At 40.9% G+C, this 22,937-nt stretch overlaps 1 protein-coding gene across 2 annotated transcripts in view; it reads left to right on the top strand.

Moving 5' to 3' along the window:
• SGMS2 (sphingomyelin synthase 2) overlaps window positions 1–22,937 on the top strand; it is a 784,514-nt gene that overhangs the window by 461,864 nt on the left and 299,713 nt on the right. For both annotated transcript variants that reach the window (XM_044061313.1, XM_044061314.1), the window contains one exon: window positions 1,690–2,425. In XM_044061313.1, coding sequence (XP_043917248.1) covers window positions 1,914–2,425 — 512 coding nt within the window. In that variant the 5' untranslated portion in view covers window positions 1,690–1,913. The remainder of the gene's footprint in view (window positions 1–1,689; window positions 2,426–22,937) is intronic.

Raw genomic sequence — 22,937 nt, forward strand, 5'->3', positions numbered from 1 at the left:
CAACACTTTGCATCACCAAAAGAACACCATCCTCATGGTGATGCATGGTGGTGGCAGTATCATGCTTTGGGGTTGCTTTTCTTCAGTTGGAAATGGGGCTTTAGTCAAGGTTGAGGGAATTATGATCAGTTCCAAATACCAGTCATTTTTGGCCCAAAACCTTCAGGCTTCTGCTAGAAAGCAGAAGATGAAAATAAATTTAATCTTTCAACATGACAATGACCCCAAGCATACAACCAAAGCAACAAAAGAATGGCTTCACCAGAATAAAATTAAAGTTTTGGAATGGCCAAGCCAGAGCTCAGACCTAAATCTAATAGAAAATCTGTGGGGTGACCTGAAGAGGGCTGTGCACAAGAGATGCCCTCACAGTCTGACAGATTTGGAGCACTTTTGCAAGGAAGAGTGGGCAAATATTGCCACGTCAAGATGTGCCATGCCGATAAACTCCTACCCAAGAAGACTGAATGCTGTAATTAAATCAAAAAGTGCTCCAACAAAGTATTAATTTAAGGATGTGCACACTTAATGAAACCAGCTTATTGTACATTTTTTATTTTTTTATATTTTTCCCCTAACAGATTTGTTTGTTTTTCAATTGAATTGTACAGGTTATAGGTTACATTAAAGGTGGGAAATGTTTTGAAATTATTTATTGTGGTCTCATTTCTTTATATCACAAAAACCCGGCATTTTAACTGGAGTGTCTACACTTTTTATATCCACTATAGATATATATATATATATATATATATATATATATATATATATATATATATATATATATATATATATATACACATATATATATATATATATATTATATGTATGTGTGTGTGTGTGTGCGTGTGTATGTATGTGTGTATATATATATATATATATATATATATATATATATATATATATATATATATATATATATATATATATACATATGTGTATCTATATAAATATATATATATATATATATATATATATATATATATATATACATATGTGTATCTATATATATATATATATATATATATACATATGTATATATATATATATATATATATATACACATATACATGTTTATAGTCAAAAGGCAGAACGTGACTTACTCGACAGGCACCTCCTTGAACATGGTAGGAGCGACAGGCAGAATGTCGACGTTCAAGCGTACGTCAGTTTGTAAGGACGTACAGAAGTCAGGGTTACAAAGCATCTACATAAACGGTAACTGTCGACTTTAATGTTCCAACCTACTTGATATGCATGAGGTCGATTAAATGCGTTGCAGATATGATAGTTCGCTATTTCGAATGTCAGGATTTTGATAGTAATCCAATGTATATATGTATAATTATTTAACTTTTTGTTGTTTTTATTTATTTAATTTTGCTTTTTTTTTATGTATTTATTATGTTATCTGCCATATACAAATAATTCTTGTACTACTTTATCTTTGATGGCTGACCTGGGTCATAGTTGAAATTATCACTAGTCTGAAACAAAATGATCAGTCCAAAACAGAACAAACAGATACATAAGCATAACAGAACTTGGCATGTGACTTGCCGAAGTGTATGTCTGTACTGAGAATTGCATTTAAGACATTTCAGTCTTATGTAGTGATGAGCTGTTATGTAAGCCAGATTGTTCACTCATTCTTTAAGAACATTTAGTGATCCTTTCTTTGTTTTTCAGATCAAGTTTAAAGTATCCCGGGAGGCAAATTCAAAATCCATCTTATGGCCCTATATGCTTCATGAACTACATTTTCTGAAAACATATCTACAGAACTTTCTTGGATTAATAAGCAGTGTGCACAGAACTCTATTTTTGAAGGAAAGATATAGATGAATTATTGTTGATGGATTCTTTACATAACTTATCAGATTACCTCAAAAAAATGTGTTGCTGACAAATGAATGAAACAGAAGAAGAACTATAATACCTTTGTTTCTTACCAAGACAATAAATCAATGGAGACGATTCAGGCAGTAAAGCTAGAGCAGCCTATGGAGACTCAATATGGGAGCAGTGCCGCTAGCAGTTATCATAGAGGTAGTCTGTCCTCCAGCAGTGATGATGGAAGCAGTATCTATTCCAAGTCAAACAGTATGCCAGATGGTATAAGGAAAGGGTCCAGGAAGCACCAGGATTATCTCCAGATCTCTGTACTTGATTCAAAAGTCAAATATCCATTAGAGTGGTGGAAAACTGGCATTGCATTTCTTTACGCATTCTTTAACCTAATGCTGACATCTGTCATGATCATTGTGGTACATGAGAGAGTTCCTCCAAAAGAGGCCAGCCCTCCCCTACCAGATAAATTTTTTGACTACATTGATCGAGTGGCTTGGGCTTTCTCTGTAACCGAAATCTGTGGAATGATACTTACCGGACTGTGGTTAATCCAGTGGTTAGCACTCAGATACAAGTAAGTGGTAGTTTCTGGTACTTTTTAAGATGTACTGCTTCAGTTTCACCAAACTGCACTTCACTGTATAAAAACACAAAGAAAATTATCTGTTTTTAACCTCAACAGTTTTGTGCAAGGAGATGTCCTCCCCTATCACTGCTGCAGTATTCTTTGCTTAAGGGATCTCCTGCTAAGGATAGCCCAATGTCCACCCAGTATACCAAAGCCTTTAGGTCTTATAGGCACCATACATCACATGTATGCTCCCTATGTAAGGCACAGGGCATAAAGGTAACATACAGATGCATACACTCAGAACTTCTTTGTTGCCAGTCTGAATGCCATTATCATGTCATTTTTTTTCTCAAACATTTTTTTATTTTTCAAATACATTTGAATGAATTCCATAGTATTTATACATAACATCTTAAATAACTATGTACACTATTTACATTAGCCTGACACTATAACAGACTTAATGTATACAGTTACTTTATAAGCATGTCTAATCCATCATCAGAGTGTCTGATCAATTATTGCATAGTGTCAGTCAACGATAAGACTTTTCTCCAAGGGTTGATGATAAATGGCTTTGGATAAATTCTTAGATGTTCTTCATGTTTCATTGTTGCAGTCATTACATTTGGGTAATCTGCCTGCAGGTAGCCCTCAGCCAGCCTGAATACCGGAGTCTTCGGATTTCTTCGTCAGATGCTGTCGCTTCTTCCATGACGTCAGGGGTATAAAACATGCAGCCATCGTCATTACATCAGTCTTTCTTGCCGTGAGGTGCCCAAAGCAGAAGCAGTTTGCAAGTGCCGGTCGTCCGACTCCTGAAATTTTCATTTTCGAGTTTTAGACCTGAAGTCTTCAAAAAGATAAGTACCCTGTTGGGGATCCTTTTTTCTTGCTGTACCCAATGTCAGAAAAAATTAACATTTGTCTTGCCTGTGGAAAGCAAATACCTCATAGAGATTTTCATTCCTACTGCATCACCTGTTTAGGCCCAGACCACGACATCCCTCACTGTCAGTTTTGTGCCTTATTCAATACCCAAACTATTTGTTGTCGGGCTATTTTTGTAGCTAAATACTTTTGTTCTCGATCTCCGTACTCCGAAATGACTCCGTTAAGCCATCTGACTACCAATCTTCCGAAAAATGCAAGGATAAAGACAAAGACAAACCACATAGGTCCAAAACTGTCGACGACGCTTCCATTAAGGTAGTCGCCAGTCCACCGGTATTCAGTGAGGCATTTTTGCAGCCCCTAATACCCACTACTACAGATTTGCAGGCCTCTACTGAGACCCATTTGAAGTCCGGTATGCCACGAGATGCTTCTTTGACTATGGAACCTGCACATGTCTCTACCTTGGTTGGGTCCAAAGCTGCTGTACAGGCACCGGCTTCTTAGTGTGTATTCAGGCCTACAGACTTTCATATTAAACCGACTACTTTGTTTCAAGCTAGAAATACTGAATTCCTCAGGCCTAAAGCTCGCACTATGCCTAGAAAAGTGACCAAACCGCATACTCGGGCCCAGATGCCTCAAAAACAAATGCTTAGAATGACTGAAGACCTTATTACCTTAATTAGTGGAAGCCAGCCTTCCCCCTCTAAGAAACGTAGAACTGATTTTCTTTCTGATACTTCTGATCAGGAATCTGATATCTCTGTTCGTTCTGACTACGGATTGTACCCTTATCTATTTATGAGGATTCTGATGCAGAGGATTCCATTCCCTCTGCTTCCCCTCCAGAAGATTTTTCTTTTTGGTGAAACCTTGCATACGCTTAGGGAGCATTTCCGCTGGGAAAGCCAAGACTATTCTGAGTCCAAAAAGAGACTTGGGGAATTTTTACTCCTGTCGCAACACAGGCCTCTAGCTATCCCTCCTGTTCTGGCTATTGTAGATGTTTTCTTGGAATCTAGCCTTACCCCAGTCACTTTGCCTCCAGCTCCCAGGAAACCGGACGGGTACTACAGAGTACCTGGCTCTCACAAGTTCCTCTTCAAAAATCCTACTGCGGATCCAGAGACCATTTCCCAAGGACAAAAGGCATTAAGGCTACTACTGCCAAAAATCCTACCCCTTCTGATAGGGACTCTAGAGCCTTAGACAGATGGGGTTAGAAGGTATAGACATCTGCTGTTTTGACCATTAGGGCTTTAAATTGCCAGTTTCATATATTATGAAGTATCCGCAGCATGTTATGGGACTACTTAAACAGAAAATTATGTTGATTCCTGACTGTGCTGAACACAAAGAGTTGCAAGAATTAATGCATTCTGCTGAACAAGTAGGTAAACATACTTTGCAATGTGGTTTTGATGCTTTAGAAGCATCTTGCAGGGATGCTGTCACTGGGTCTGTACTTGGAAGGCATGCTTGGCTTAAGGAACAAAACTTGCCAGATCTTGTTAAAGCTAAATTACTGAATGCACCCTTAAACCAAGATCGCCTTTTTGGCAACAAAACAGAAGAAGTCCTCAAAAGGATGGAGGAAAAGTTAAATCTATGCAAACTATTAAAGATTTCTTACAAGTACAGCCTCCCAGATTCAGTAGGCATTGGCCTTCAAAGAACTGGTCTTTTCCAGTCCCTTCCAGGCCTTCTCTGTCCAAACCCAGAAGCAATAGACCACTAAGACTTCAGTCTCAGACTGTGCATAGATCTAAGCAGTGGGGGGGGGGGGTCCCACTTCCAAAGCAGGGAGTAGTAAGCCACCCACCTACAGAAAAATGTCTCAATGACTTATCCTTAACTCTTCCAAGCCCTGCTCAACTACTTGCTCCCTTAGGTGGAAAGCTCGCCCTGCATGCAAAAAACTGGGAACTCATTACCCAGGACAAATGGGTTTTAACCATAGTTTCCCTAGGATTACAGATTCCACTTCCGCACACTACTAACCCCAAGTGGATGACCAGACCTGCCCCCAGATCAGTGGGCGGAGGCCCAAAAACAAGTAATCTCTGTCCTCAGTATCAGGGCTGTTCAACCTGTCCCAGCAAAACAAAGAGGACAAGGTTTTTATTCAAGACTATTCCTGGTACCCAGTAAAGAAAATTCTTGGCGTCCTATCCTGGACCTGTCTATTCTCAACACATTTCTGTTGGTTCCAAAATTCAAAATGCAAACTTTTCAACAGCTTCTTCCTATGCTAGCTAAGGATTCCTGGCTGGCAACCCCAGACTTAAAGGAAGCTTACCTGCACATCCCAATAAGAGACTCCTTCAGACAATACCTATGTTTCAGGGTGGGCTCCATGCATTATCAGTTCTCTGCACTTGCCTTTGGCTTATCTACTGCACCCAGGGTATCCACAAAGTGCCTAGCTCCAGCCATTGCATTTTACAGGCAGAGAAAGATTCAGATTTACCTATACTTGGACGACTGCCTGATTCAGGCAGAGAGTCAGGACTTGCTATTACAGCACCTGGCATTTGTAAAGAGACTTCTAACTTCACTAGGATACACCATCAATGAGAAGAAATCACACCTATTACCCAGTCAGCAGACTGTATTCCTGGGAGCAAGCTTAAACACAACTTTCCAGATGGCATTCCTCACTACAGAGAAACAAGTTTATTTGACAACGTACTGGCCACAAAAACCCAGCTATCTGCAGGGAAAGTCCTGCAAGCCCTGGGGTTCATGGCCTCTTGCATTCTGCTAATTCCATATGCAAGACTGCATATGAGGAAACTTCAGTGGTATCTAAGAAGTCTATGGTGTCAACATTCTCAGGACCTGGAAGCAATGATTCCTATCATTCCTAGTCTAAGGGCAGAGTTCCTTTGATGGGCAGAGGCCTGCTGCCACAACAGGGGACTCCCTTTCACTCTACCCCCTGCCGCCCAAACCCTAACAACAGATGCATCAGACTATGCATGGGGGGGGGGGGACTCACATGGCAGGGCAGTGCATTCAGGGCAAATTGAACCCAATACAGATGCACCTGCATATCAATCAGAAATAAATGTTAGCTGTACAGAATGCCCTGACAGCCTTCAAAGACCGTATTATGCCAGGACAACTATTGGTAAAGACAGAACACCACAGTTATGTGGTACATAATCAGGGGGGAACCCATTCCTACCCACTCTGCAGACTAGCCATGGTGCTATGGAACACAGCCTTGAGCAACCAAGTACACCTACAAGCTCAATTCCTGCCAGGCAAACTAAATTCACTGGCAGACAACTTAAAGCAGAAATCTCATGGACACACACGAATGGAAACTGGAACCCAAAATATTCAAGCTCTTGAGGAACAAATGGGGGACTCCAGAGGTAGACCTGTTTGCCTCCCCTCAGAACTACCAATTGAACAAATTCTGCACCAGAACTCCCCACAGTCAAGCTTGGAAAGTGGATGCCCTGTCCTTTACCTGAGAAAGTCTCTCAGTTTATGCCTTTCCCCCTCTGCCTTTCCTCTCAAAGGTTCTTCTAAAGATCAAATAGGACAAGCCAAGGGCAATACTGATTGTGCCAGACTGGCCATGCCAGCACTGGTACCTCCTTTTCCAAAGTCTGACAGTCCTGCAACCTTGGCACCTGCCTCAGACCCTTACCCTGCTATCCTAGCAGGTGGGCCAGATTCTGCCCCCTCAGTTTCAAACCCTGAACCTTACAGCCTGGCTAATTCCCTCAGCTCACCTCTAGCAACCCTCAGTAAGCAAGTGCTGGATGTCATTCTTGCGGCAAGGAGGCCTAGTACTAGAAAATCCTATGCAGAAAAGTGGAAAAGATACTGTTCCTCGAGCCAGGCTCAGGGGATGGGCACAACGGTGCCCAGCTTACCTCATATTCTAGATTATATAACAGAAATGCTCCACAAGGGCCTATCTTTCTCGTCAATTAAGATTCATGCCTCTGCCATTTCAGCACATTATAATACTGAGCCACCCTTCTTCTCTCATCCCCTGCTAAAACAATTCCTTAGATGGTTCAAAATTTTAAGATCCTGCAGGAGAGCTCCCACTCCAGCCTGGGACCTTAACTTTGTACTGGAAAAACTCACTCTCCCCCCCCCCCCCCCCTTTGAACCAACTGCTACAGCAGAGTTGAAATTCCTTTCTTGGAAAACAGCCTTACTTCTAGCCATCACTTTAGCAAGAAGAGTGTCTGAACTGCAGGCCCTCATGGCAGTGGAACCCTTCATTATCTTCCATGTGCACAGGGTTTCCTCATGACTAATCCAACCTTTATGCCCAAGGTGGTGTCTAGTGTGGCCCTAAACCAGTCCATTCATTTGCCTACTTTTTTTCGTAATCCTCAAAATAAAGGGGAAAGGATACTGCATTTTCTTGATGTGCACAGACAGCTTAGATTCTATTTGGACAGGACTACGCCTCCCAGAAAATCTGACCAGCTGCTAGTTAGCTTTGCTGCAGGGGCAGAGGGGAAGGCCATTTTAAAGCAAACCATTTCCAGATGAATAGCTCATTGTATTCATTTCTGCTACAAGCACCATGAAAAACTTATCCCACAGAGGATAAGATCACATTCCACCAGGGCTGCATCTACCTCTATGGCATTTCTCAGAGGAGTCCCTACCAGGGACATCCTGGAAGCTGCTACCTAGAGCTCTGTACGTACTTTCACCAAGTATTACCACTTGCCTATCTTTTCTAAATCCAGAGCTGGATTTGCCACAGCAGTCTTACAGGACCTGATTACTGGCCCTAATGCTGTTTAACTACCTCCACCCTTCCTTAGCTTTGGGAATCAACCCAAATGTAATGACTGCAACATTGAAACACAATGAACATAGTACAGTTGTGTGCACTTACCATAAATGTAGATGTTCGAGTGTATTCACTGTTGCAGTCTTGGTTACCCTCCCCCCAGCCCCCTGATTTCTTTTAACTTTTACATTTCCTTCTTGTTTGGTATATATTACTACCTCTTGTGTATTTGCTTTTTGCTGGGGATGTTCCATACCATATAATTGCTTCCTTTTGTGGGGGGCACCTGACATCTGGGGCAAGAAAGACTGATGTAATGGCATTGGCTGCATGTTTTATACCCCTGATAACCTGACGGCATGGAATAAGTGACAGCATCCGATGCAGAAGTATGAAGACTCTGGTATTCAGGCCGGCTGAGGGCTACCTGCAGGCAGCTAACCCAAATGTAAAGACTGCAACAGTGAATACACTTGAACATCTACATTTATGGTACATGCACACAACTGTACTTTCTTTAATTTTAATTTCCAGTAATGCTGTGGTCTTCACTAGGCTGTAGAAGTCTTCCAAAGTTGGTATTGTGTTTTTATTCCATCTTTTTCTTACACACTTCCTTGGGGTCGTAATATAAAAGGATTTTTAGAAAAGGGTAGTAATGCCAAGTGGTTTGAAAATAACAAAAAGAAAAAATCTGGAGTTTTTAAATGTGGGGCTTGTACCTATTGTAAATATCTTAGAACTGGTAATACTCATTTTTTGGCGGCCCGTAAGAAGACTTTAACATTGGGGTCTTTTGTTAATTGTAATACCAAAGGTATTATATACATTGCTTTGTGTGGAAAATGTGATGCATTTTACATAGGAAAAAGTGAGAGAAGAATAAAACAAAGAATTTACGAGCACCTGTATGACATCAGAACCAGGTGTGAAACAAATTCTTTGTATAAGCACACTTTCATCTGTGAAGGGGCACACTTTGATTTTTTTGTGTTGGAAGTTGTCCCCTTTGATCCTAGAGGAGGCTGTTGGGAAACCCTTGTTGCATACAGAGAGCTGTACTGGCAGATAGTTTTAGAATCAAATAAGTTCCCAGGCATCAATGATATGATTTCGTTGGCCCCTGTCTTGAAATTGAGATCAGCAAAATTATAAATGTTCTTATTTTGATTGTGTAATTAAAGGCACGTATATTATACATAAAAAAGGTTTTATAAAATGTCAGTAGATTCAATTGAAATACCATTTTGCACCACTAGAGTGTAGTATAGTAATATGAAATGCATTTGATTTTATATATATTTATTCTTGTTATATTTATTAAGTATCAATTTTAAATAATATGTACTTTTTAAACAATATGTATTTTTTATGTACTATAACTAACCCTTCTACACATTTCAATAGTTCATTTTGTATGAAAATGACATTTTAGTTGAAGACATTACTTTGTGGATGTTTTTGGTATTGCTTATAATGAAGTATTCACCATTTAATTTATTACTCAATTCTATTGGTTGTTTTGAATTTTAATTGGGGTATTTAATTGAAATCTTGATGCGCATGTTTTATCTGATGAAGTTTTGGACGAAACGTGGAGGTTATATTGACTACGTATTGTCTTTGTTGTACTTTTGGATTATACTTCAATAAACTGCATTTTGGATGGGAAAGTCATTCCTGCTGTGACTGAATATTTTGGATATTAGCCCTACTACTGGCATTTGCGCTGAGGTTTCGGTGCATTTGTTTTATTATTAGTCCTGGTTGTGCACCTTCCTTTTTTTTTTGTGTATTCGTTCCATACTAGGTACGTTTGACCTATTCAAATGAGGACCATTGTTCACATTTAATAATACAAGAGCTTTAGTTAATAAATAAAGCTTTTAGAAAGTTATTAATACCATACCAAAATGGCTTAATTTTAACACAATCAAAGAAAATATGGTTCTAATCTGCATTGTGTACTTGCTCACATCTCCAACATATTCCTTTTATGGAATAACTCATTTTACTGATTCTGTCTGGGGTTAAGAATGCTCTGTGCAAAAAACATGTTAAAAATGGTCCAGTATTGTGTAAAGGAAGTATAGTTTATCAATAATAAGATATTTGTTTTAATATCTTCAGTTAAATGTATTGAGTGTATTTTTGTTATTTATTTCCAATATGAGGTTTTGGGTGTTGTTTTATAGTTTATCAATATTTTGTAAAATTTTGAAATAGTTTCCCATGTCAAAGTCATTATATATGATTTCATATATGTATTTTGCAAATTTAGGTATTTCTTTAAATGAAGAATTGTTAATAATTCTACTTAAATCTTGTGAATATGACAGAATATTCTGTAAAGTTATGCAGTCCTGTTGTGGAATTTTGTATGTTGTTTTTATTTCTTACATATCTAAAACTTTTAGTTCTTTGCTGCATTGGAGCCAACAAACAAATCCTTTATGTTCCCAGGAATTAATAATTTCTCTATATATTTTATGTGGAGAGTTCTTCGTGACTATAACTGGTGTTAAAAGATCAAACCAGATTTTTAAATCTATATTTGCATTAATAATTTTCCTAAATGAATCAACATAATAATTAATCATACGTGTTTTAGTGGGTTTAGTTATGTTATATTGCATACTAATACATATATGCCATGGCAAATTGTTTTTATCTGTTATTTGAAATGTTTTTTGTGAATCAAATTCATTTATTGATATTACAGTTAGTAATTCTTTCCAATTCGCAGAGTAATTTGGACTTATCCAATCTGAGATTGTTTTAGATATTGATGCTTTTATATATGTTTCTATATCAGGAAAGTTTAATCCTCTCCATTTCCATGGTCTGATATGATGTATTAAAGCTATTCTGTTTCTTTTGGGAAACCATAAAAATTTTATTAGGCATGAATGTATTTCTTTAAGTATATTCCTTTCTTGTAACAGTTGTATTTCCAAGGCTATATATAGGATCTTGGGTAGTAAAAACTTTTTTTAACTGTAGTCTATCTTCAAATGTTAATATTATTTTGTTTCATTTTTCCACAGAGATTTTAATTGTATTGATGATATTATTGTATTTTTTTGAGACTAATTCATTATTACCCTTGCATAACTCAATTCCTAGATATTTTAAGGTAGAGTCTTGTTTCCCTATGATGTGATCCCCATTAATCTGCAGTTATTTTTTTTATTTAAAAATAAAAATTTTGATTTTGATTTATTGAAATGGAGTCCTGAAGTCATGTAAAAATTGTCAATGAATATATCTAATTCTTCTAATGTCTCTTTTGTATTTGATAATGTTAGCAAATAGCATTACTTTAGAATTGTATTGTTCATAAACATCTATTCCTTTGATTTTGATATTGTTATGAATTGAATCTGCCAATATTTCAATAGCCAGAGCAAATAGAATCACTGACATGGGACATCCTTATTTAGTGCCTTTTGTTATATGTATAGATTCAGAGATAAAATTACCTAACTTGACATACGCTAAATTATTTGTATATGTATTCTTTAGGAGATGAACAAAGGATGCAGGAAATTCAAATAGCATTATGATTTTGAATAAATAGTCCCAATTTAGGGAATCAAAGGCTTTATCTATATCTAAGCCAATTATGAGTTTCTTTATTTTCTTTATTAACATAATCTGTAAGAGAAATTATCCTTTTAATATTATCATGTGTGTGTCTATGATAAATATAATCCAGTTTGATCATTATTTATTGCTTTGGATAGTGGTATTTTCATTCTGTTAGTTAATATTGTCATAAATATAGTCATTATTTAATACTGATATAGGTCTATATGAGGTACAGAGGTTTGGGGATTTGTTTTCCTTTAGGATTGGTGTGATTAAGGAATATCTCCAAAATGGTGGTATTAAAGATTGTGACTGAATTTCTAATAGAGTTTTATGGAAGAGGGATAGTATCTTTGAAGGAAAACGTTTATATATTTCCATAATTATACCATCTATACTGGGAGCTTTATTATTTTTACCCTCTTTTATTGTATCTGTAATTTCTTTGTAGGATATGGGTGCTTGCAGTTCTAGTTTTAGTTTTTCTGGTATTTTTTTTTTTATATTAGAACATTTTTATCTAGATTTAATTGATCAATATATATATTTTCTTTTTGGAAATCTTCCTTATAGTGATTTATACAGGCATCATGAATGTCACCTATATCTGAGACATTTTTCCCTTTCTTTTCATAGAAGATACTTTTAATGTTATTAGTTTTTCATTGTGTTTTGATTTCCTTTAGTTTTTGTAAAGTTAAAGTAGTTTTATGTGTTAGAATTTCATTGTATTTATTGTCTAATACTTTTATTTTATTTTTCATCTCCAAATGATTTTTATTTATTTTCAGCTTTTACTGACAAAAGTTTGGATTGTAGATCTAATAATTCAGAATCCCATTCTGTGATTTTTTTTTTTATACCAAGTTTGGGTTTTACCATATATGTAAGCTTTTAAAGAGTACCATATCATTATTTTATTTAGCTTTTGTGGTGTAATTAATATCTAAGAAGAACTGTAATTCAGATAGGTTCATAGGTTGGTACTAGGCCATTGGCCCTAGGGCCTATGCAATCCTAGCCATAACAATTCCCTGGATATTTCTTCCCACAATATTTACTTCTCCTGGCCCCTGTCTAGCAGGGCAACTGACATGATCCCCGGGGTGAATTTCCTATCTCCCATCCAATCATCAAGGTTCCTTTTGAAGGGAGACAATGTGGCGCTCTGCTTGATATGTATGGGCAGTCTATTCCAGAGTATGGGGAGTCTCTGGGTCAGGAACCTATCCCTCCAGCATGTTTTGTTCATTGTGATGACAAGGTTTAGATCCCCTGGAGCGTGTGACTCTGAGGGATTGGGATTTCTTTAAGTGGAGCATGTCCAACAGCTCAGGGTTTGACATGGCCTTGTATGTTAAGCAGAGATCGCCTCTGAGTAGACGATATGCCACAGAGTATAGCTGGAGTTTTTTTAGACGGTCAGTATATGGCATCTGCTTTAGGCCTGTGATTCTTTTAGTGAGGTATTTCTGTGGCCTTTCCAGCTGTTGCAGATGTCTTGTGAGGTACATACCAAACGGGGCATTATACTCTATAATGGGTCTAATGAGGGATGAGTACAGTGGGACAATGACCTCCTTTTTTCTGGATGAAAAGCCCTTGGTGATGAGGTGTGCCACATAGAAGGATTTCCTGACTGTTGTGGCAATGTGGTTATCGAAAGTGAGACCACTGTCCACCTGTATCCCTAAGTCTCTCATCACACTTTCGATGTTTAATGTCCTGCCACCTATGTGGTAATTCATGGGTACATGTTTTTTTCCAAAGGGGATAACTATACATTTCTTGGCATTAAGCTTGAGCCCATGGCTCTGGCACCAGGCATCTGTTTCTGTAAGGCACTTGTGTAGAATATCCACATCATTTGGGGATTCAATAATGGCTCCCAGTTTGCAGTCATCTGCAAACTTTGTTAGCCAGAGTCCCTTAGTGTTGGCCTGTACTTCAGAGAAGTAGATGCCAAACAAGAGTGGTCCCAGGACTGAACCCTGAGGTACTCCACTTGTCACTTGTCTGGAGCTGGATTTGGAGTCGGCTACTTTTACAGTCTGGGTTCTGTCAGTAAGCCAGTTAGCAACCCATCGAGTGATGTAGGGATTTATGCCCAGCTTAGTAAGTTAATCTATGATTCCAGAGTGGGGGATGGTGTCAAAGGCCTTGGCGAATTCCAGATAGGCTGTGTGGACTGCCTTACCCTCGTCCACAGCTCTGGAGACTGATTCGAAGAAGTCAATCAGATTCAGGAGACAAGATCAGCCCTTCACAAACCCAAACTGGGTGGGGTCCAGTGTTTGAAGGTTGCCAATGTCTTTGTTTATAAGTTCCATGATAATGCGTTCCATGCCCTTGCAAATCAGGCTTGTCAGACTGATGGGACGGTAGTTCCCGGGATCCAAGGTGGATCCTCCCTTGTGGAGCGGGATAACTGTAGCTGTGCGCCACTCAGTGGGCACGAAGCTTGAGGTGAGGCTATGATTAAACATGACACTTAGGTGAGGTGCCAGTTCATTTTGTAGTTCATGTAGTACACAGCCTGGGATGTTATCTGGTCCCATGGATGCTGTGTTCTTAGCTTTGGAGAGTGCGGTTTCTACCTGTGTGGCCGTGATTATCAGAATTTGGCAATCTTTTGGTATTGAGATGGGCCCTTTGGGGGGTGAGAGGGGGGTGAAGTTGGCACTAAATCGATCTGCCAGGATATTGGCAATATCCTTGGGATCAGTATATTTAATTGCCATTCTGTTGTAACTCAGAGCAGATCTGAGCATTGCCATTTAGATTCTTGACATAACTATAGAATGCTTTGTGGTTGTCTTTGGAATCTTTGGCAGTTTTATTTTCATAACTAGCTTTTGAGGATTTTATGAGGGATCTCAGCTTCTTACTGAGGCTGGTGAGGGAGTTGCATCCTGGCAATTTCCTCTTTTTTGCAACAGTTTCTTCCTTCTGTTGTATAGTTTGTTTATAGCAGGGGACCACCAGTTTGGCTTCCTTTTTTTTGGAGAAGAGCATCTTGGTTCTATTTGAGATGGCACGATTCATGCACGAGTGGATGTGCTCATACAGTGCCTTAGTGTAGGATTCTGCAGTCGAAGTTCCAGATCCCGTCTGCGTGGGTGTAGAAGTTTGTCACTTCTGACTTCTGTAGCTTGAAGTTGGCTTTGGAGAAGTTTTTTAAGGAGGTTTCCTTACTGGGGGGTGGGGGTGGGATGTGGATGTCAAGGGTGATTTGCTTATGATCAGACCTGACCAATGAGGGGGTGACCACTGGTGTGGAGCATCTATCTCCCATGTTGGTAATGACCAGGTCTAGGATATTGGAGCCCCTGGTGGGACAATGGATTAGTTGATCCAGGGCGTTGGAATTTATGAATTCCAAGAACCGTTGGGAAAAGGAGTTGGTACCTGAGTAGTTTTCCCAATTAATGGCAGGGTAGTTGAAATCACCCAGGGTTTGAACTCTTTAATTTTAGTTATATATGCTGGAATTCTGGAGTTAAAGGTTAATGGTTTGTACCCATTTTGAAGTTTTAGTATCAATGACTTGTGGTCTGAAAAGGGGCAGGGAGTGATTGAGAAATTAATGATTTTAGAGTGTAAGTCATGGGCAGCATCACATGCCATTTTGAATACACTTCTGCTGTGCTGGTTACCAGATGGCTTTCAGTTATGTGCCCCACTGGGGTTTCTTCTCTCCTTTTTCCAATTGTGTCTGGTATTTGTGTTCATGTCATCCATGAAGGAAAATGTCAGTGTAGGAAGCAGATTCCCCATAAAGACTTTCACGATCGGTGTGTATTTTTCCGTGGGTGTTTTCCACGACTGTGTGCACTTCTGGTTGCTGTCCATTCTCCCCCAAACATCTCAGTAGAAGCAAGTGAAAGCCCTGAAGACCATCAGGTGCTGTGACCCCTTCGGAGGCCAGCATAGATCCGAACTCTTGCATGTTCTTGGAGGCTTTTCCAGTGTCTGCACCTGATGTTGAGGGTGAAACTCAGCTGATTATATCTGAGGGAACGGGGGGGGGGGGTTCCTCAGATTTTAGTGAGAGAGAAGATGCCTACTATCATAATTGAATCTTGCCAAGGGTCGGAACCCCTGAGGGTGCTTAGGGTTGACATCCTGCTCAAGAAACGGCTAAAAACTAAGCATCTCTCCGCTATTGCTAAAGATCCCCAATGTGAATGGCAGAATTTTACTCAAGGTCAGTGCTTTAATGGTCCTGACGCCATCTCAACAGGTGTCAGTCCTTGCCTCTCCCTGGTCTACCACCCCTGTTAAGAGGCCTAGGGAATTGGATTCCTTTGATGAGGACTTGGATTCTGGGGAGAAATCCCTTGCTTACTTTTCTCAAATTCGTTACCCTCTAGACTGTGGTTTAGAGGAGGAGGATTCTTTGAGTCCAGAATTCCCCTTGGAAAAGTTATCTTATGGGGATACTATTGCTTGCATGATGGAATATTTTAAGTGGGATTGCTCCTAGGACTCTAACATCTAAAAGAGGTATTATGAGCTTCTGCAAATGTAGTCTCCCAAGCCATCTGCTGTTCCTCCTGTTGTGGTAGTCGTTTTGGATATCTTGACTGCTTCCTGTGTAGCTCCTGATTCTCAGCCTCCAGCCCCCAAGAAACCTGACAGGTTCTACAAGGTGCCTGAGGATTGCAAATTATTGTATAAATGCCCTTTTGCTGATCCTTCATTGATTTCAGTTTCCTCTAATAATCCTTCTAAGGTGTTGCCATCTACTAAGCTCCTTCCTTCAGATAAGGATAGTTGAGCCATGGAAAGGTTGGGTAAGAAAGTAAATATTTCTGCCACCCTGTCTTTTAGGGCTATTAATTACCACATGACTAGTTATGTTTTTGGCTCTTTTTTTCCCTGGTTACTAACATGGTGTCTGATCTTCCTGATTCTAATAGAAAGGGTTATGATCTTTGCCTGGGTCCACTTTCCAGTTTGCCTATTATTGTATAAAATGCAACTGTGGTGTAGTAAATGCTTCTTCCAGGGCTGCTGCCTTTGTTCCATGATGAGGCATTATTCCTGGCTTTGTCTTCAGCCTTTACCTGATGATATTAAAGACAAGCTTTTGGATGCCCCTCTAGATAGCAAAAAGCTTTTGGGGACAGCTTCTGCTGACCTATTTAAGTCTCTCTAGGATAAGGATAACTAAGGCCTTTCAGGAACTCAAGCAATTTTTTGTCAGCGGTATCCTCAAATTCCAGAGGAGTTACCCTTCTAAGTCTGCCTTTGTTTGTAGACAGACTCATCTTCCTCTTATAGGTAAGAAGGGTTCTAGGCACATTTCTCCTGGTAAGTCCACTCAGACTTCTTCTCAGCTTTCTTTTCAGAATAAGACTGTCTCCATTTGATGTTTAGCCTTCCCTTCCCCTTGGCCAGGTCTTCTGGTCTCTCTGCCTTTCTGCATCTCTTCCAGATTGGCATCTGATCACCTTAGACTCTTGGGTGCTCTCTGTTATCTGTTGAGGTATTTCACTGTTTGGAAACCCCCCCCCCCTTTACTTTTCAGGCATTCCTCAGTGTCCTCTAGAACAGCTTCCTTATTTTCCAGAGGTTCGGCAATCCCTATTGGATCAGATCAACTTTCAGTTTGTTCATCCACCCAGGTGGGAAAGGGGGTTTACTCCAGAATGTTTTTGGTTCCTCAGAAGGAGGGTGCTTGGAGACCAATTCTGGATCTTTCTCTACTCAACACCTTCCTCAAGGTTTCTTCTTTCTGGATGTTGTCTCTTCAGACTTTGTTTCCTCTTCTTTGTCCCCAGGCCTTTTTGGTTTCTCTAGACCTCAGAGATGCATACCTTCACATTCCCATTCATCTTCTGCACAGGAAATGTTTACCTTTCACTGTTTCTTCCTTGCATTTTCAGTTTTGTGTTCTGCCCTTTGGCCCTTCATCTGTCCTAAGGATATTCACCAAATGCCTTGCTCCTTTCATTGCTTTTGGAAGGCTTCAGGGGTTACAGATTTTTCCCGGTCTAGATGAGCTGCTCATTCAAGCTCCTTTTCCCAGCAGTTTGGTTCAGGATCTCCAGTTTACCATTTGCCTTTTACACAATCTGGGGTTCACCATCAACCTCAATTCAGTTCTGATGCCTTCCTAGGATCTTGTTTTCCTCAGGTGCAGGCTTCAGACCCTTCCTCTACTGGCATCGCTCTCCCTACTCCCAAGGTTCCATCTCTGATAACCTTTCTCCAGTCTCTTTTTTCTCTGCCCTCTCACAACGCTAGGGAATTTCTCAAGGTTCAAGGATTTATGGCCTCCACTGTTCCCATGTTTCCTCTCACCAGGCTCCATATGAGGACATGTCAGTGGTACTTCAAATCAGAGTGGCGCCAACATTGCCACCCTCTGAAGTTCCCTGTTCCTTTTTCTTCCATGGCTTAAACTTGAGCTTTAGTGGTGGATTCATCAACTCTCTCTCAATCCAGAGCTTCCCTTTCAGGCTCTGATTCCCTCTCAGGAGCTTCTTCACAAATGCCTCAAACTTGAGGTGATGCGCGTATTGTGGCCCCCTAAAAGTCCAGAGTCTTTGGCCTGTTCATCAGAGATCAGACCATATCAACATGGAAAGAGATGAGAGCTCTTTTTTCTGGGTCTGCAAGCTTTTCATTCCATTTTCCATCTGGGCCCCCCTCAAAGTCTTCACAGACAATACCAATGTGATGTTGTATGTCAAAATACGGGGGGGTATGAATTTGTACCTCCTTTGCATACTAGCTCTTCAGGTCTGTAATTTAGCTATTGAATCTCAAGTGACTCTTCAGGTGGTTTACATTCCTTCAGAGTACAATCTAGTGGCAGACTCTTTGAGCAGGTTCAGAACACAAGCTCATGAATGGATGCCTCAAGTATCAAGGACATAGTTCATTGGTGGGGTATTCCTTAGATAGCTCTTTTTGCCGCCCCTCTGATCAGACAACGTCCTCTATTCTGTTCCAGAGTTCCAAGTCCTGTGACACGGAAACTGGACTCCTTGTCTTTTCCTTGAAAGGGAATGTTTCTGTACGCTTTCCCCCAGTTCTGCACAAGATCAGGTAGGACTCTCCCAAAATCTTGCTGGTGACTCCCTTTTGGCCCAAACAGCATTAGTTCCCCCTTTTTTCGTACCTGCCCAGGGGCAGTCATAACAAGTCACCTTACCGGGTGGATCTTTTTCACACAAGGCAAGGGATCTCTTATCCATCCTCACCTTTCTACTTTTCAAACTATGGGTGATGGTGTTTTAATTCCTTTTAGGCACCTCTTTTCTGAGGACGTGCTTCAGGTTCTGCAGGAGGCCGGGAAGCTCACTACCAGACATGTATGTCCAAATGGAAAAGATTTTCTGTCTGGTACCTATCTTGCCATCAGGATCTTCTCTCTGTGGTGGTTCCTCTGGTTCTCTCTTATGTGTATAAAGTGCTCTGTGCTGGGTTGGCATATTCTTCAGTTAAAGCTCACCTACCAGCAATTTCTGCTTTTCTACCCTTGAATCGTCTTCTGGACTCACAGTTTGAGGTCAGGCAGTTTCTTTAGGATGTCCTTCATATCAGGCATCCCGTAAAACCTAATGTTATGTTGTCCCATCTCGCCGTCATTCTTGCTGGTTTCGACTCTGCCCATTACTAAAGCTCAAGAGCTTCCACTGGCTCGTACCTTATCCGATCATGCTTAGCAAAGATTAACCAGATCTCGTTTGCCACTAAAGTAGATCGGGTGCTTCTCACTAGGCTCAGGTTAAGTGAAAATTATTTTTCATTATTATTCTGTCTTCAATAATAATTTTTGGATAAATATTGTTCTTGTAGTTAGTTATAGTGTTTTAGGTATCACCTTTTGGTGACTTGTTAGTTTTTTTTGCTTGTTGTGTTTGTTTGTGGCTGGCCATCGCTTTGTTAGGCCTACAGCTTCTCCCCTATCCCGTTTTCACTTAAAACTTTCTATTATCTTTGACGAACCCATTTAAGTTAGAGGGTTTGCCTTTTCTTTTTTTGCCCATTTAAATTAGAGGGCTCCCCTTCTGCTTACTTCCTCTTCCTAAAGAGGTTTCATCGTTTAAGTTAGAGACGTCTCCTCTGGCTGGAGGAGATAGTTGTTTTAGTTAGAGATCTCTCCTCTAGCCCATTTTTCTCTTCCTGTGTGACTTTTCAAAAAAAAAAAAAGTAAGTAGAAGATAATTTTGATAGTTTTTTCAGCATTAACCTTGTTATTCTTATTAATCTAGTTTCCTGGACAGTGTTTGTTGTTGTTATTGCTACTTACCATTATGTCCAAGGAAGGAAAAGAACTGAAGCAGTCATGCTTCAAAAAGTGTGATTCCTGTTCACAAAAAAATGTCTTTAACCGACGGACACACCTTCAAGACTTTTGCTCCATTTGTCAAAATTATATTCAGGGGATTGCTTAAAGTTCCTTTTTGTGAGGCACTGGAAGGGAACCAGACCTCTTCTAAATCTTCTCAATCCCCAAAGTTGGATAAGTCAGTCATAAGAGTGTCTTCTTCAGCTCCTACTTCTGATCATACTGCTCAACTGTACAGATTTTTGCAGAATGTCCAGAGTTTTGGCTCATATTTTTGGTTTGTTCCTCATAAAATTTGTGGTTTTCTGGCAAATCACTGGAATGATCTGACGACTGAAGTCACTAAATAATAACATACATTTGAGTTTCAGATTTCAGATCTTTCAGAAAATGTATGTTAAAACAAACCCTGTTACTCTAGCAACTTTCTAAGTTTATAAGAGCAATATTTAAAATATGTTCTTATTTTTGGGCCTTTGTCCCCCCATTTTGTCGGACTTTGTCCAGATTTCTTGTACTAAGAGGTTGAGAGGTATGCTTCTGATCCGGTTAAAAAGCTAGCAAAAGACACGATTTCAGATCCAAAAGCTTTCAGGCCCGAAAAGACAACTCCTTCAGTTCCACTAGTTTCTTCAGAACTGACTAGGAGCCATAGATGGAGCTATTCACCAACCTTGGAGCCGGTCTCTTCAGTTCCACAGTCACCTATTTTGCAGTCAGTGGCTGGAAGCGTCAAATCCTCAACCCTGTCCTCCCGATCCTCGGATGATGACGTGAATAAGGTGGTCAGGAAGTTGCTTTAGACTCCGGCTCTGGCCAAGATCCTTTTGAGTCAAACCCAGAAGGAATTGGAACCGACAGCTGCCACTGCCCCTTCTTCTATTCCTCCTCCGACCCAAGTGGTCTCAGAGCCATAGTGCTTGGATGTGTTTGTGGTGGAACTGTTGGGTCCGAGACCTACCCCAGGTTTTTTGGTCCCGACTTCTACTCAGACCTCTTCGATTCCATCTTCTGTCGAGGGGTCTGGGAGCAGACGTTCCCCCATAAGGGCCGGGGAAGAGAGTCGGATCGGACCTTTGTCGGATCCGAATCTGCCTCTCAGGGCATTGGCACCGGTGAGCTTGGTGTCTACATCGGCCTCAGAGCCCAGCTCCTTGGCACGGGAGGAGTCTCCTGGCTCTTCAGAGCCGGAAGCTCCCTTGGGCCTGAATCGTGGTGCCTTCGAGGTGATGAGGAGTGTGCTGTCACCCCTGACTGCTCCACTGTCAGATCCAAGCACTCTTCCCCCAAATGTGCCAGTGTCTGCCTCTCTACCATCCCTTCCCCCATGCATCGAGAACTGATGCCCCAGGATGCCCCATTGCGTGAGTCACTCTCTTCTGAAACCTCCCCAGAGGACCCCTCCAGAGAGGTCCCTCAGAAGACAAAATGTAAGAGGAAACATCTAGACACCCTTGGGGAGTCTGTCACTTTAGATATGAACTTAGATGATTCAGAATGGTCCCCTTGGTCACCCTCTGAGGATGTCTCCTTCTCTCAAACATCCTAGAAATTCTGAAGCAGAGAGGTGGCTGGAAGAACATTACCCCTTCTGAGGCGGAGTCCGTATACCTGGAGGCATTTTGTTCTCAACCTTGTGCCTCTTGGGTGTCTCTGCCCTTCGACCAGCTCCTCAGCATTGTTAGGTGAAAGGCATGGGGCTCTCCAGAATCCATGGAACCTGTTCCAAGGAGGCCCAACAAATTCATAACTGCACTGTAGGACAAAGACTTCTTAACCAAAGATGTCCCCGTAGATGCTATGGTGGTGGCGGCAGCCACCAAAAAGGAGTTAGTTGACACTTCTTCTTCTTCTGTCCATCCGCCAAATAAGGAATCTCGAACAATGGACAGGTATGGGAAGCGTACTTTTTCATCAGCGGCTTTTACACTCAGGTCACTGAACTATTTGACCCATTTTACCAGACTTCAGAGGGATCTCCTAAAGGAGCTAGGTGTAGGTGACATCCTCCAAGGTTCCACAGCTGGAGGGGTTCCAGACAAGATGACCACCCAGCTTGCTATCTTAAATTCAGTAGTTAACTCCTCTGTGCAGCTCATTTCTTATGCAGCCGATGGTGCGAGTCAGGCAGCTGGTACAGGAATCGCTCTGTGGAGGCATTCCTGGATGCACATTTGCGAGTTTGCTGAGCCCTTCAAGTCGTCCTTCACTAATGCCCCTTTTGACGGCTCATCCTTGTTCGGGCCAAAAGTTAAAGTGAATCTGACCAGGTGCGAACAAGAAGGCAAAACTCTGTCTGCCGTGGGACTCCATTTTTACTTCCCTACCAGGCCTTATCCCAAAGGCCAGAAGGATGGGAAAATGTGGTTCCGTAAATCCCAAAGAGCTTCGCCAGATGCATGTGGTGAATCTTCCCCAGGGGCAGAGGGGGAAATAACAATAGAAGATGCCGACCTTGTGGCAGAGGGGGTCCAGAAAATCAGGGAGACAGAGATGCGTTCTCTGGCAGACCCTTACAGTGCTCCTTAAAGGAGACTCGCCTGTCCACTTCTGGAGGCAGTCGAGGGCAGACTATCACTGTACCAAAAAGTCTGGCTAAACATCACTCAAGACAAATGGGTACAGTCAATAATATCCAGAGGATACAACATACCCTTCTCCACCCCACCCCCACAAACAAGATCAGTTCCAGACATTCCACCCTGTCAAAGGGATCAAGCAACCCTAGAGATATAAAGGGTACTTAGAAAATGAGTCATACAAGAAGTCCCCGCAGACCAAATCAGATCTTAAACTTACTCAAGGTTCTTTTTAGTTCCAAAGAAAACAGGGGATTGGAGACCCATCTTGGATCTCAGCAGGCTGAACAAGTTCATAAAAAAATCAAAGTTCCGGATGGTGTGCAGTCTATACTCCCTTTTCTGGGACAAGACAGTTGGATG

Source organism: Protopterus annectens, chromosome 2.part0 (assembly GCF_019279795.1).
Source record: "Protopterus annectens isolate FY-2018-M chromosome 2.part0, PAN1.0, whole genome shotgun sequence".
Lineage (NCBI taxonomy): Eukaryota > Metazoa > Chordata > Ceratodontiformes > Protopteridae > Protopterus > Protopterus annectens.